The sequence below is a fragment of the Gobio gobio genome, assembly GCF_949357685.1.
Source record: "Gobio gobio genome assembly, chromosome: 9".
Taxonomy (NCBI): Eukaryota; Metazoa; Chordata; class Actinopteri; order Cypriniformes; family Gobionidae; genus Gobio; species Gobio gobio.
In genome coordinates, this window is record NC_137115.1 from 44,486,420 (window position 1) to 44,498,770 (window position 12,351).

A 12,351-nucleotide genomic window follows, 5' to 3' on the forward strand; every position below is an offset into this window, starting at 1 on the left:
GTGTAGGAGTCAACCAATCACAGCGTTTGTTTGGGTTTTCGTGATATTCGTTACTCGGTTTCACAGCTCTATGTTCTAGTGTGCTTGAAAAGACCGTTGCAGTCTTTTAAAAAGTAATGTTAAGAGAACAAATTATTAATCAAAGTCAGCTTATAAAACGATAGCTGAGTTGTATTTGCCTTCGCCATTAAAATGAGCCTAGCACCGCACAGCGGACCGTTTCCCGCACCACAGCAGAGCTGTCCTGTTACTGCGCTGGATGAATCGTATGTAACGTTACCCATTTTTCCTGCCGCAGTTAAAGAGAAAAAAACAGTTATCATTACTCACCTTCGTGTTGTTTGAACAAAATAAGTTATTAGAAAGAATGTTAGAGACCGACAGTCTCAGTGACCATTAACTTTCAGTGGATCTCTTTGCCATGCAACCAAAGTGGGATGTGTATCAAAACCATAGACTGTAAAATAAAAATAAAAAACCCAGAACTGCTAAGTTGCCAGTTAATTATATTTTGAGACACAACCAAGTTCTAAACTTTTACAGCTTCACCAGCTTCAACATGAGCAGCAGTTGCAGTTCAGGAGAATCCTTGAAGGAAGCAGATTCAACAATAATCTCACAGAGAGAAGATGTGAAGAATTACAGAAAGATGAATCCTGCAGAGAAACTATTGCTTTGTGAGAGACGAGCTCAGTCTTTGGCTGATAGTGAAGAGGTACACATGGAACACAACATATCTCACACTCTAATTTTATATTCTCCTACTGTTTAATGTAATCTTAGTGCCCCAACATTTCAGCATTATCTATTATCATTACATAAAGCAGGGTTTTTTCCAACTTTTAGATGCCATGGGCCCCCATATATGACCATTTTCTTGTGAGGGAATTTAAAAGGCAGCAATAAATTTGTATGGATAAAGACCCAATTTATACTGTAAAAACGAAACATTATAAATGTGTGTAAAATTTGGAAAATGTGTTTCCCCTTACTCACTATAGTACCGTCTGTTTATATGTTTACATTTTTATATTTTAATGAATTGATTTATTTTTTATTTCATTTATTAATATATATATATATATTTTTTAATCTAATATTTGTTATCTATTTATGTTATTAATTTATATCAAATATGTATTTTATATTTATTTTAATATACTTTTATTATTTATAAATTCTTTTTTCTCTAAACATACCCACAGACCCCCTAGCACTTCCTTGTGGTCCCCTGGGGGCCCCGGACACCAGTTTGAAAACCCTTATCATAAAGCACACCAGACATATTCTTACTCTCCAGTACAGCAACACTGGCTGGTCATTGTTCTTATTGATTATTTTATTTTTCTAGTTTAATGATTTATGCTTGTTTGACCTTTGCAGCATGACGCCTGTATCCAGGAGCTTGTGCGTTGCTTTGCACTGACCAGACTGGTTTACGGAAATGAGCATTTTGCAGTGGCCCAAGCCCAGTCAAGACTGGCTAAAGCCTACTTGCAATACAAAGGTAAAATTGTTCATTATTTAATGCATTTAAGCTGATAGAAGAAAGAATAACACAGCGAGCTTGTTGTTATTGGAAAAATAAACCCTGCATTTACTGTGCATCATGCAAATGGATTGCTTAGGTAGTCATATATAATATGTTAACCATCTCCTAACAGTATACAACCTCCTGTTTCCCAGGCTGGGCACATCAGGCACAAGAACATGCGTCACAAGCACTTGAAGTCCTCAGTTCCAGTCAGCAGGAGGAGAGAGTGAGCTGCCTCAACTGCTTCCTTATGATACATCAGACTCTTGGATGTGCTGCTCTACTGCTTGGAAAATATCCTTGTTTACAAAAATCGAATGCCATTGTATTCATACACTCTTAAAAAAAAAAAGGTTCTATATGGCACCAAAAATGGTTCTTGGCTCGTAATCATAGGGGAACATTTTTTAGTGCTATATAGCACCAATTTTGGTGCTTAAGTGGTTCTTCAGCGGTTCTTCAGAGGTGGTATATAGCACCTTAGTCAAAGAACCGGTGAAGAACCTCTGAAGAACCGCTGAGGAACCACTGAAGCACCAAAATTGGTGCAATATAGCACTAAAAAAGGTTCCCCTATGATTACGAGCCAAGAACCATTTTTGGTGCCATATAGAACCTTTTTTTTTTAGAGTGTAGTGCATCTTAAAGGATTAGTTCACTTTAAAATGAAAATAACCCCATGATTTACTCACCCTCAAGCCATCCTAGGTGTATATGACTTTCTTCTTTCTGATGAACACAGTGTTATATTAATAAATATCCTGACACTTCCAAGCTTTAAAATGGCAGTGAATGGGGTAGCCATTGAGTTTGAAGCTCAAAAAAGTGCATCCATGCATCATAAGCGTACTCCAGTCCACACAGCTCCGTGGGGTTAATAAAGGCCTTCTGAAGCGAATTGATGGGTTTTTGTAGGAAAAATATCAGTAGAACGTAGCGTTTTGAACTGCGAGAGGCGTTAAACTTTCTGTGGATGGATGGATGGATGCACTTTTTTAAGCTTCAAACTCAATGGACCCTGTCACTGCCATTATAAAGCTTGGAAGCGTAAGGGTATTTATTAATATAACTCTGATTGTGTTCATCAGAAAGAAGAAGGTCATATACACCAAGGATAGCTTGAGAGTGAGCAAATCTTGGGGTAATTTTCATTTTAAAGTGAACTAATCCTTTAAAGGGATAGTTCACACACACAAAAATGTAATCTACTCACCCTCAAGTTGGTCCAAATCTGTATGACTTTCTTCTGTTTAACACAGAAGAACAGCTTGAGGGTGAGTAAATGATGACAACATTTGTGGGTAAACTATCCCTTTAAGTGTTCAAATCCTTTTTAGGGACACTATATATTTGTGTCTGTGATATTATTAAACTCTCTTTTTTTTTTAAAGAAGAAAAAAATATATAATTCATCATGCAGACCTTGTTGCTTTAAATAATGTACTAATGGCAGTAATATGTTAATTCACCACTGATGAGTTCTTAACTGTGTGAACCTTAGCAGAGGCTGAGTCAAGCTTTCAGAAGGCAGAGATAATCACTGGAGACATTGTAGCGCAAGAAGCCATGGGAAAGGAGGACAGAGTGGACACTGAGTATGAAATATTTACAAATTTAGCAAGGTATGGGACCATTTTAATCTTAATTGTTGTAATGGCTGACTGACATAGCTGGACTAACAAGAGAGATGCATTCCAACTCTAGATGATTAGTATATAAATTAATGCTCCATTTTAGAGATGTGCGGAGGTGCCTTCCTTTTAAATACAATTTAAGGTCTAGGACTAGGGGAAGAGAGATTAATGTTCTAATTACTCTTAGAAAAATCTAAATCCCAGTCTGTTTATGGCATTATAAATGCATTAAATTGTCTACCACAGGCCTAAAATATGATGTGGCAGACGAGTCTGCATTGATATTCACACAAAGCCCTATGGTGAATCACATGCTGTGGACTATTTATTTCTCTTGACTTGCAGTTTCAAATATCAGGTTCAGATTTAAATTTATGTTTTTCCTGGCGTCACTTCAAGTTGACACTGGATGCACTTGTAACTAAGAAAACACTTTCATATATGCATCAGAATCGGTTGTTATGCTACATTTAAAGGCTTTGGCAAACCAAATTAATGATTTATATGAACCTGTCACTTCATTAGGACCACAGGCAGGGTTCCCACTCGTCCTGGAAAACCTTGAAAACCTGGAAAATTGATGACAAATTTTCCAGTCATGGAACATTTTAGAAAATGTAAAATGTCCTGGAAAATCTTGTTGTCTGGGAAAATTCTTTAAAAAAAAGTTATTTCTTTAGCCGAGTATAAAGAGTTTATCGCTGGCCCAAACAATTAGCGCTAGTTGCAGAAAGCACAAGTTCAGGAATGCTGAGTTTGATACGTATGAGTAGTATTTTGAATAATGATGTTTAATAGCTAATGCTATTAACTGCTCAAATGTATGCAGTGAATGTTAACTCGTAAGCTGCTACCTAATCACATAATTTTGATATAAAGTCACATTTGTGTGTTATAAAGTCAGAATTGCAAGATAGAGTCAGAATTGCATGATATAAACTCGCAAGTCTTTTCTTCACAATTGACTTTTTTGCGCAGTTAGTTTATATCTTGCAATTCTGACTTCTTTTCTCAGAATTGTGAGATCTAAACTGCAATTGCAAGTTATAAAGTCCAATTCTGAGGAAAAAAGATTTGCGACAATTTTCGTGTTTATATCAAAAACATGTAAACTCGCAATTGCGAGAAAGTCAGAATAGCGAGATTAAAAGTCACAATTACCTTTTCTTTCTATTCTGTGGTGTAAACAAGCTTCCATAGTCATAATGTATGATTAAGAGCTCATATTGAAAAATGCTGGATTGTTAAGTAATGGCAATAAACTGTACGGCTTTTAAAGACTTAGAAAGCAATATTTGGCATGATCCTTGTCTTTTATTCCCGCCGTAGTAAAATTGAAAATGTCCTGGAAAAGTACTGGAAAATGGTTGCTGAAAAAGAGTGGGAACCCTGACAGGCTGATATTAACAGTATAAAGTATCTTTTTCACCACAAGGTGGTGCTCCTCATCCACAAAACATCTTCACAATGATCAACAGAATTGAAGCTTTATGATAAATTTCACAAACTTTTTGGTCACTGCTTGTTTTGAAGGAAAATAGAAACAGAAATGATGTTTTAATCTTTTATTATCATATCTTTGAATGCGTGTGAAGCTCACACACATAATGTGAATGTCTCCAGGTTAGTCACATCTGAATACATTTTTCATGAGATGTATGAACATCTGCAAAGCAAAAGCTGATGTCACTTGCATCAGTTTATTAAACATACATAAAGCAAAGGATTTACTAAGCAGAAATGCAGTAGGTCTGTTTTGTTCACATGAATTGATTTTTTTGGGGGAATTCAAAGATCTTTTGTTTCTCAGGGGGGAAAGTTCCCAAAGGAGGACTTGATTAACTTGTTCAATAGCTTGTATTGATCCCAGTGTTTATTATGGCTGGTCTCACCAGGCTTGACTGTGACAATGAACGACTGGTTTGTCTGCCAGCTGTGTTTATGTTGTGAGCGACAGTATCTCCCTGGGCCATCTCAGGTTTTATTATTGCTGCTCTTTGTTATATAAGTAAGGGCATCCGTGTCAGAGAAGATAAACTGCTATGCAATAAAGCTAATTTATTATGTATTTATGTTATGTCAGGGAATTTTTTTCTTACTTAGCAGGATGCGTTTTCATCAGTTTGTCAGCTGGTTTCGTGGTCCCAGAAGAATGTGCATATGTTAGTTGTGATGAAGGCTTTCTAATTCTTCTGCCTTTGACTGTAGAGCTAGTGTTGACATATTTGAAATGAGCGAGCCTGCGCTATCATCACAAACCACCACAAACAATGACACACGCTTACAGCTTTTCATTGGGATGGAGGCAAAGAGCGAACAAACATATCATAGTCAGCATATTATACTGACATGAATCTCTGCACATATTTACATCAGCCCTTGTTCGAGACTTGCTGGTTGGGATTCTTGGCCTTGACAGAACTCAAAAATGTCTTTTCACACTCTAAGCCTGTGAACAAACAAAGCTTTAAAAGTCAAGTGTGTCATTTTTATCAATGTTAAATCATCCACTTAACATCCACTTGATGGCTCATAGAAAATGTGCGTCCTGAAGGAAAAAAAAAAGAAGTTTTAAAGGGATAGTTCACCCTGTATTATTTTCTTTTTTCTGCTGTTAACTAACAACTTAAATACTTTTGTTCACCTAATGAGTAGCAGGCAGTCTATTGAATTTGAAGATTCTTGTCAAGGCAACGCATTTAGCAATTCAAGGATCAACAAGCCTCATTCTTCTACCTTTTATGTTTGATTTCCAAAGCCCACATCATCATCTCTGCATAATTTGCCTCTTAAAACTAGAGGGAAACATATTATCCTGATAGGCAAATTTATTACATCCAGCAGTTGCAGTGAGCAGCACATATACCTCAATGCACATATATCAAACACGGTGATAACCAACAAATGTCAATTGAGTAAAAATATGAAGAAAAAAAACCCCAATATGAACTGAGGTGAATTTTCATTTTTGAGTTAACCCCTTTAAACCACTGCTCTGTTTTCTTTGGTGATCTTGTAGATTAAAGGTAGGGTAGGCAGTTCTGGAGACGTTAGAAAGCTAGCTTTGAAATCATAAGATCGCACCCTCCCTTCAGAGCGTCTACAAAGCCATGCCAAAACACATGAATGCACACAAAAGGATGGCTTACTGACCCGTACCACCTGACTGCTGCTGATTCATCTCGGCCTTGATAGTGTTGCCATAGAAATGCATAATTCCAAGTATGATGAAGTGAACAGCTCTGAGCAGAACTTCACAGGTTGCCGTCTCTTAATTACGGTATGGTGTGAACGCAGCATAGGCATGTTGTTTTGCTTCAGGAACTATAAACGGCGGCCGCTGTTTGTTTGCAGTGTTTGGTGACTGTCTGTCTACAGCACTGCATAGCCTCATGGAACACGCTGATGGCGTGTGATGTCTGCACGAGCAGGTTGTGCAGAGGTATGCAAATACAGGTTGACAGGTACATCCTATTATTGCATTCGGAGCGAATGCAATGATTGGACAGGATTTTTTGGTCCTAAGACTTCCACAGAAGATATTTGTACATGTTTTAATATTTAGACCACTTCTATTATGGATTGCTATCAGGGTTTGAGAGTTTCATCCTGTGTAACAAAAAATGTTTATGAAAAACCCTACCTTTATCTGAGCTAAAATTGGCTGGAGACTAAACTTGGAGTGCTGTTATAACAGTCTGAAGTAATCGAAGTGTTTAATTTCATTTTTTTTAAAGGCAACTATGTCTTTTCTGTTGCTCTGTGTCTGTTTTCCCCCATTATGCCTGGCATTACTCTCTATCAAGCCTGAAATCTTTCATACGCAGTCTACGTCAATATTGGTCTGTTAACAATTACTAAGCAGAAGGCTTGGGGGACTACTTGGCAGTTCATGTAAAAATCCCTAATTGCATTACGCCCCTGCACAACGGACATTAAATCAGATTTCTCCACGCAGATTATATCTCTCCTCCCACAGAGGATGCCTGAGAGGATGGCTGGTATTACACGGGCACTGCATGGCATATTACAGGATGTGTTTAGTTTGCATCCCCAGGCAGCGTGGCAGTAGAGTTGGCACATACGCGTTGCATGTCCCGCTTTCCCTAAAAGGAGGCCCATAGTCTGGAATTTCTGATGCAGTCCTGAAAAGTTGGCAGGGTGCTCCAGCGTACACACAGACTACTATGAGAAAACCTTGGTGGAGTCATGTTCAAAATCTTTGCCATTTTGCAAACGTCGCCCTTGAGCGTTTTTCACTGATTGCAGTAAATCCAATTGGACATTCAGATTAAGAGCTTATGAATTCATTTGAATAAAATCTATGTTGCAATCCTAAAATATAAACCAAAGATTGAAGTTAAGACATGTTTACAACTCCATCATCATTAAATTATGCAAATATGGGTGAATACTGACATTATTAAGTGAAATGTCAACCATCTCTGTTAAAATCACTTGCTAATTTAGAGTTGGATTATGGGATCTCCACTAGTCAACTGTAACCTTTGTTTGTGATGCAATTTTTTTACTAGCCTTATATTGATGGGACAAGGATGGTGCATAAGCAGACTGCTCCCTCTGAGATGGGGAAATTGAGTTAGTGATCCATTAGAGTGGATGAATCTGGAACGGCTCAAAGCTTTTAACTAGATGGATGGGTGAAGTATGGGATCTCCCTGTGGTGATGGATGTCTCCATATAGCCCAGTGCTACACAACTGCCCACATCAGAGAGAAGCATCATGGTATAGTTATGTAGAGAGTGAGATCTAAAAGTATGAGATCCAATTGAAAGTCTGGGAATTTAACCCTGGAAATTAACAGAAAAGTTTAGTCTATTTTTAAAATAAAGATAAGTAACAAAACAAAAAATCATAGGGTTGCAAAAAACTTTCCATTGGAATTAACCGGAATTAATGGGAATAAACTGGAAATTTGCAAAATTGCAGGTTAATCTATAACAGGGAACTTAAAAGTAGTTTTTTTTTTTTTTAAATCTTGCCACAAAATCTTGGTTAAAACAACATGATTTAATGCAAATTCAGTTGAATTTCTACCATTTTACCATCGACCATTCTTTTATTTTACATTTTCAATGTGACTTTTGGGGGGATCATAGGGAATAGGTTTATTTTATTCAACATTCATGTTTGTTTGTTCAATTAAAGAATCAATTAAAGTTATACTCACAAATAAATCAAAGTCTAATTTTTTTATTTATTTGTATTCGCTTGCATGCATGTATGCTTATAACAAAATATTTGATGTTGGTATATGATACAGTTTGTATAAATTACCCATAATTTCCAATTAATTCCTGAAAATTGCAGTTAATTTTCAAACTTGGAATATTTCAAAAATTTTCCAGCTTAACTTCCCATGGAAAGTTTCTGGACATTTCCGGGAAATTTCCCACCCCTTTGCAACCATTATATATATATATATATATATATATATATATATATATATATATATATATATATATATATATATATATATATATATATATATATATATATGCTGTTATTTCAGCTTTCTATTAATCAAAGTTTTCAAAAATGTATCCTGGTTTTCACAAAATGTTTTAAACAGCACAACTAAAAGATTTCTTTTAAAAACATTTAAAAAAAATTACAGACATTTTAACATTTTTGTATTATATTTAAAGTGTCTTTAAAAAAATCAGTTTAGTGACTTGAACTGAATACTTTTTATAGAACAGCACTGAGTCTTCTGTACTTTATTTCTTCACAGCGAGTCAGTCTGCTGTGCATTGTTCAGGAGTGAGACTGAATGCCTCCAGGCTGATATTGAGAGTGGAGAATCAGACCTAATAAAGACATGAGCTCCTGTGTATTGAGTTCAGCACTGCAGGGTTTGGATTTGCTGCACTTCACATCTTAATAAAAGAAACGGACGCTCTTTAAAGGTTCAGCGCTAGTACCACTGTCCCATGCAATACACAGCAGTTCTTCCTGTTTTTAACCAGTTTGCATTGAACAGGCCTCCCTTTTCTTGACCTTCTTCCTTTCATTGTTCTGGCATTTTTGCCCATGACTGGCATTACAAACGAGCCATTCTTATGATGATGGCATGCATAAGTAAGGTCAACAGTGTGATGTATGTGACATTGTGGATTGATTTCATGATAAATGACATCTTTGTGTCTGTGTGCATATGGTGTGTTGAATAGGGTTTACCAGCGGCAGGGAAGGCCCGAGAAGGCCCTCAGTCAATGTGAAAGAGCCTTGGAGCTGCTTCAGGAAGGAGCTCAGCTCAGTCGGACCTGCTCTGTTTACAGAAACATGGCGGCCATTGAACAGGCACAGGGACATCTGGATAAAGCCATTGAGCACCTCCTAAAGGTAAATTCCTGAGAATTACACTCAACTCATATTAAAGCAGGGGGAGGCACAGTGCTGGTGTATTTTTGGTGTGTTTGGTGTATTAAACACATGCTCCATAATCAACTTTATTATGTCAGTCATTTTTTTTATTAATACTTTTATTCAGCAAGGATGTGTTTAATTGATCAAAAATGACAGTAAAGACATTTATAATGTTACAAAAGATTTCTATTTTAAATAAATCTTTTGAACTTTCTATTAATCAAAAATCCTAGAAAAAATGTAACATGGTTTCCACAAAAATATTAAGCAGCACAACTGTTTTCAACATTGATAATAATAAGAAATGTTACTTGAGCAGCAAATCAGTATATTAGAATGATTTCTGAAGAATCATGTGACACTAAAGACTGGAGGAATGATGCTGAAAACTCATCTTTGACATCACAGGAACAAATTACATAATTACATTTTGAGTTATTTAAAATTGAGCATACATTACTTTTTTTTTTTTTTTTAAATGTACCAAACCCAAACTGAACAATAGCGTATGAAATTAGGAAATATTAATCGAATTACAATATTTACAAAAAAAGAGCTGCTGGATAACTCTAATAAGCCACCTGAAACCAAACATTACATTATACAAAGTTAGACCTAAAAAAAGATTGTCAACTAAACAAAAGTCTGTACCATTGTACACAACAAATAAATATAGAATATTATGATTATTTCATACCAATATAATAATTGGACAGGAATGTTATTTTATTATTTTTCCTCAAATCATCAAATGGGTTCAGATTGCATCATCCACAAGCCAGATTTTGACCAAGGCTTGTGCATTTGACATCCTCTGTCTAATGGTTTTTAAAACTGAACCAAACGATTTCCTATGTTTCAGGGTGGGTCTGATATGTGATATATCTGTATTCAAGTCTCTGTATCTCTCTCTCCCACTTCTGCAGGCTCATTCCATTGCTCTTAGTCAGAGTCCCGGGGGTTTGGAAGGGGCCCAGATCGCTCACAGCTTGGCTCTGGCCTACTCTTCCACTTCAGAGCCTCATCACAACGGTAACAGAATGCACACACAGTAGTCTATCTGTACGGGGTATTTAATTAGGCCTCGAGCATCACACAGAAATTATGAGAAGTGTTATGAAGTCAATAGTATAATAGAAATTTGATTAAATAAATATGTAATATGATCAAAAATCATTCTGTCCTTTAGATCAGTGCTTCTCAAACCTGTCCTAGTGACCCCCCCCCCCCCCCCCCTTCACTGCACATTTTGGATGTCTCCCTAATCAGACACCTTGTCTTGTCCACACTAACACATTTCGGTTTGAAAACACTCCTTTTTTCTCCTTTTTGGCCTTCCGTCCTTCCACACTGAGATGGCTTTTTTTTAACAGCTTTTTGAAAACGCTCTCCCAAGTGGATACATTTGAAAACACCGTTTTCGCATTGTTGACTGTGAAAACAGAAGTATTTAAAAATGATGATGCATGTTTAGTCATGTGATGCATATTGTACCAATAATATATGGTTATAAATGACATTGTGCCTGCTATTTACTTTGATAATGTTGCTAAAGATAAATGTGCCTTTGTAGAATCTTCATATTACATTCCTGCTGTGGATGAGCAACATTTGGAGAACGATTGAAAACACCAGTGTGGACGGGGAGCGTTTTGCAACAAAAACGCTGTTTTCAAATGTATCTGGATGAATGTAGACGTAGCCCAAGTACTGCAGTCTTTACTAATGGGCTGATGAGTTGAATCAGGTTTGTTGGATGAGGGAGACATACAAAATGTGCAGTGGTGGGATTGTCCCCAGAACAGGTTTGAGAAGTGGGGATGTCCCCAGAACAGGTTTGAGAAAAAACTGCTTTAGATCAGGGGTCCCCAACCACATTCCTGGAGCCCCTCTACTGCACATGTCTCTTTGTGTCTTAATCAGACACACCTGATTCAGGTCATCAGCTCATTAGTAGAGACTCCAAGACCTGGGCTGAATCCGAAATCGCCCCCTATACCCTTAAATAGGGCACTATTTGAGGGGACAGCCATTTGTAGTGGTGTCCGAAACCATAGTGAACGTTATTGAGTGCACTCATTCAATCCCACATTGTACCACAATAACGAGTCCGAATTCGCTCACTCGTTTTCATTCACTCCTTCAAGTGAACTGCATTAGTGGACTAAAGTAGGGAATAGTGATTGAGGGTTTAGGGGGCGACTTCGGGCTGAATCCGAAATCGCCCCCTATGCTCTCAAATAGGGCATTAATTGAGGGGACTGCCATTTATAGGGGTGTCCGAAACAATAGTGGAAGTTATCGAGTGCACTCATTCTATCCCACATTGCACCACATTAATGAGTAGGGTTGGGAATCGAGAAACTGATTTTTGAAAAATACCAGAACCGCGCGAAATTCCTAAGTTTCGGTTCCGAAAACGGTTCTGGTGCAATGTGTGTGCGAAGCGCTGGAAGCGTATCCTTTAATAGCGAGTGACAGCCAGTGTTGCCAAGTCCGTGGTTTTCCCGTGGAATTGGGCTACTTAAACACTGTTGACGCGGGCTGTGTTTCATGTCCGCGGGATGAAGCGACCCCAATTATGTGATATTTAGCCCCGGAAATGCGAATTTTACTGGAGAAGCCCCCCTGAAACGCGATTGGGCTTGTTTTGGGCTAGTTTTGAGTAGCAATTGTGCGGGTTTTGTTGTGAAAACCTGGCAACCCTGGCTCATCTCATCATGAATATTAATTACGTTGCCTGCCGCTTCCAGGAGTGCAACGCAGTTCAGCACTGAAAGCCCTCGCGCTAC

The 12,351-nt window shown here is 37.5% G+C and overlaps 1 protein-coding gene across 1 annotated transcript in view; it reads left to right on the forward strand.

Moving 5' to 3' along the window:
• ttc23 (tetratricopeptide repeat domain 23) overlaps positions 1-12,351 on the forward strand; it is a 19,190-nt gene continuing 6,839 nt past the window's right edge. Inside the window, exons 1-7 of the mRNA XM_079825861.1 lie at positions 1-266; positions 544-715; positions 1,384-1,507; positions 1,687-1,828; positions 3,031-3,156; positions 9,364-9,535; positions 10,486-10,591. Coding sequence (XP_079681987.1) covers positions 193-266; positions 544-715; positions 1,384-1,507; positions 1,687-1,828; positions 3,031-3,156; positions 9,364-9,535; positions 10,486-10,591 — 916 coding nt within the window. The 5' untranslated portion in view covers positions 1-192. The remainder of the gene's footprint in view (positions 267-543; positions 716-1,383; positions 1,508-1,686; positions 1,829-3,030; positions 3,157-9,363; positions 9,536-10,485; positions 10,592-12,351) is intronic.